The sequence below is a fragment of the Nannospalax galili genome, unplaced genomic scaffold (genome assembly GCF_000622305.1).
Source record: "Nannospalax galili isolate Female #2095 unplaced genomic scaffold, S.galili_v1.0 scaffold339, whole genome shotgun sequence".
In the NCBI taxonomy this organism is placed as follows: Eukaryota; Metazoa; Chordata; class Mammalia; order Rodentia; family Spalacidae; genus Nannospalax; species Nannospalax galili.
Genome location: NW_008344185.1, coordinates 1278989 through 1281656, shown reverse-complemented (window position 1 = coordinate 1281656; position 2668 = coordinate 1278989). Strand labels below are relative to the sequence as shown.

General features: G+C 48.4%; 1 protein-coding gene across 1 annotated transcript in view; it reads right to left on the bottom strand.

The window, feature by feature from the left end:
- Ankrd55 (ankyrin repeat domain 55) overlaps nt 1-2668 on the bottom strand; it is a 154967-nt gene that overhangs the window by 58425 nt on the left and 93874 nt on the right. Inside the window, exon 6 of the mRNA XM_008840381.2 lies at nt 507-567. Within this exon, the coding sequence (XP_008838603.1) occupies nt 507-567 (61 nt within the window). The remainder of the gene's footprint in view (nt 1-506; nt 568-2668) is intronic.

Genomic DNA, 2668 nt, shown 5'->3' with positions numbered 1-2668 from the left:
TATTTTTTTTTTTTTTTTTTTTTTTTTTGGATACCTTTCCCAAGAGTGCCTTAGCAACATGAAGGAAACAGCAATTGTGATCCCTGGGATTAGTAATGTGGATGCTGGAATTAATAGCCTGGAACTATTCTCTCTGACCTCTTTAACTCAGAGAGAGTACGTCTAGAGCTATCACTTGTCATCTAAGTTTCAGGGACTTGAAAAGACAGTAGAGAGCAATATCTATTTCTCAATGTCCAGAGGGAAATTACAAAATGTCAGCCATATGATTAATACTTAAGTACTTACTGCAGTAAAGCCCTTCCCTAGCAGAAGTGACCCACACCCACTGTGGCCATACATTTTCTGCCTGTGTACCGACAGTGAAGACATAGGCTTCCCTTTCAGGGTAGGAACAAAGATACATGCTCCATTTCCTCCTTTGTGAGAGGAAGCACGCGGGTGTGCAAAAGCCCCCTTTCATCCTCACATGCAGAATGATGGACTGGCTGGGAGGACAGACTCACTTCTGTATCCTGGTGGTTGATTTCACTGAGGTTGGACTGCTGCAGCAGGACTGTGAGGAGCCTGTTGGGAAGAAGAGGAGCGACTCAATAGCATAAACAGTCATGGGCTCTTAGAATCCTTGTAACTCAGTCAGTTGAAGGCCTCCAAATGAAATGAAACCCTTTCCATTTATCTAAGAGAAAGATCTGCAGAAAGACTGCACAAACTCCTCAGGCTCCCAGTCTGTCTTCACCTTCTCTCACCATTTCAGTGTTCCTTGAGGGACAGAGATGAGGCCAGAAAGTGAGCCCTTAGTCTCACCCTACGTCACCTACATGAGTACCCCAAATTACATGTCCTTTATTCATTTCACACAAGCACATACAGTGTTTTCAGATCACTTCATTCTAGGAGGCACTCAGCATTTACACCTCTGTTCATCCTTGGTAAAACAGACAAATATCTGAGCAGGAGGTAACAGGACTCAGCTTGAAACAACAGTCATTGATTCTCAAGTTCACTTTCAAGGTCCCACACTTGATTGGCTTAGGTCAATACTCCCTCCATGAGAATGAGGCAGTTGGCTGCAGTGGTAACAGGGCTGGGCTCTGGAACCAGACTGTCTGGGTTCACATCCTAGCCCTGTCAATGACTAGTTCTGTGCCCTGAGGCAAGTTACTTACTCTCTCTGTGCCCAAGCATCTTGTCTTTGACATGGGAGTAATAAGGTAATATCTCACAGCTCACTGTGAGGACTGAGTTAATGTACATAGGCACCTAGTGTTAGGGTTCCAATTAGCAGCAGCTCCACCCCTCCCCAACAGGGACCTACAGACTTTGGAGCCTGGAAAAGGGAACTTAGCTGATAAGCACCTTGACCTTTGAGGTCAAGAAGAACAAACTCTGCTGAGAAACAGCCTGCATTTCCTCTGACCTCCAAAGCTAAGCAGATTTCCTCTTATCTTAAGAGGGAAAAAGTAAACACTTCCAGACCCTAATCCTACCTGCTTCCCCCTCCCTGATTTCTCCCCCAAACATTCCCCCCTTCCACACCCTAAAGCCCCCAAATATAAAGTCCCAGCTCACAACCCGTGGGCGGACATCTTTCCCTGACATCTCTCCCTTCCCCGAGGGAAAGGTGCTCCGTGCGAAATAAATCTGTATCCCGCTGAGAATTCCATCTGTGCCTCAGTGCCTCATCCATCCGCTCATGTTCTCCACCACCCGCACGCTCTCTCCAACATTCCTACCTATCAGATGGTGCCAAAACCCGGCTCTTACTTCAAGGGACCTCGCACGCAAAACTTTTGGACTCGCTTGTTGTTACTGGCTGCTGCGAACACCACTGATTCTGCATTGAGGTACACTTCCACCCTCTAGCTCTCTCCCCTCTCCCGTTCCTTTCAGCTCTCTCTCCCCTTTCCCCTTCACTACTCTCCACCAGTTCTCTTTTCATCTCCTTTCCAATCAAATTTGGTCACTCCTGGACCTCACTCACGGCCACTGGACAGCACTGGTTTCTGCGACCGTTGAACTGCCCGGGACAGTTACTGTGTCTGTCCACACCCACCTGGGAGTCACACCTGCCTCCCCATCGCACTCAAATCCTTTTCCCTACCTCAGCTCCCTTCCCTTCCTCGCTCCTGCCATCTTTTGCCTTCCCCTAACATCTCATCTTCTCTCTCTCTCTCTCTCTCTCTCTCTCTCTCTCTCTCTCTCCCCCCTCTCTCTCTCCTCTCCCTCCATTCACTGGCTACTCTGAGCTTCCTCTAGGCCTCTCCATTATTCTCCATTCCCGGCCCATCTCGGCCTCTGGGTCCACTACCTTGTTTCCTTCTACTTTGGCTCCTACTGGCTGGTCACGCACCACATTGCAGAACCTCTCCTAACTCGTTTTTATTCGCTCGAAATCACACCGGTGTGTGGGAGGTTCTACCCTGCCTTTGACTACAGGATGCTGTGGTCACTGGCGGGGACACGCACAACTCGTATTCCCCCCCCCAGTGATTGCAGGACGCTGCCCTGGGGTTCGGGAATTTAACTCGAATCAGCAATAGAAAAAAAGGACGCTTTTCTTTTGTTGCCTGATTCTTCTCGTTCTCGTTTTTACATGACCTAAGCCAAACCTTTCTCTTCCTGCTTTCTCTCTCTCTCCCTCTCCCTCTTTCTTTCTTTCTTTCTT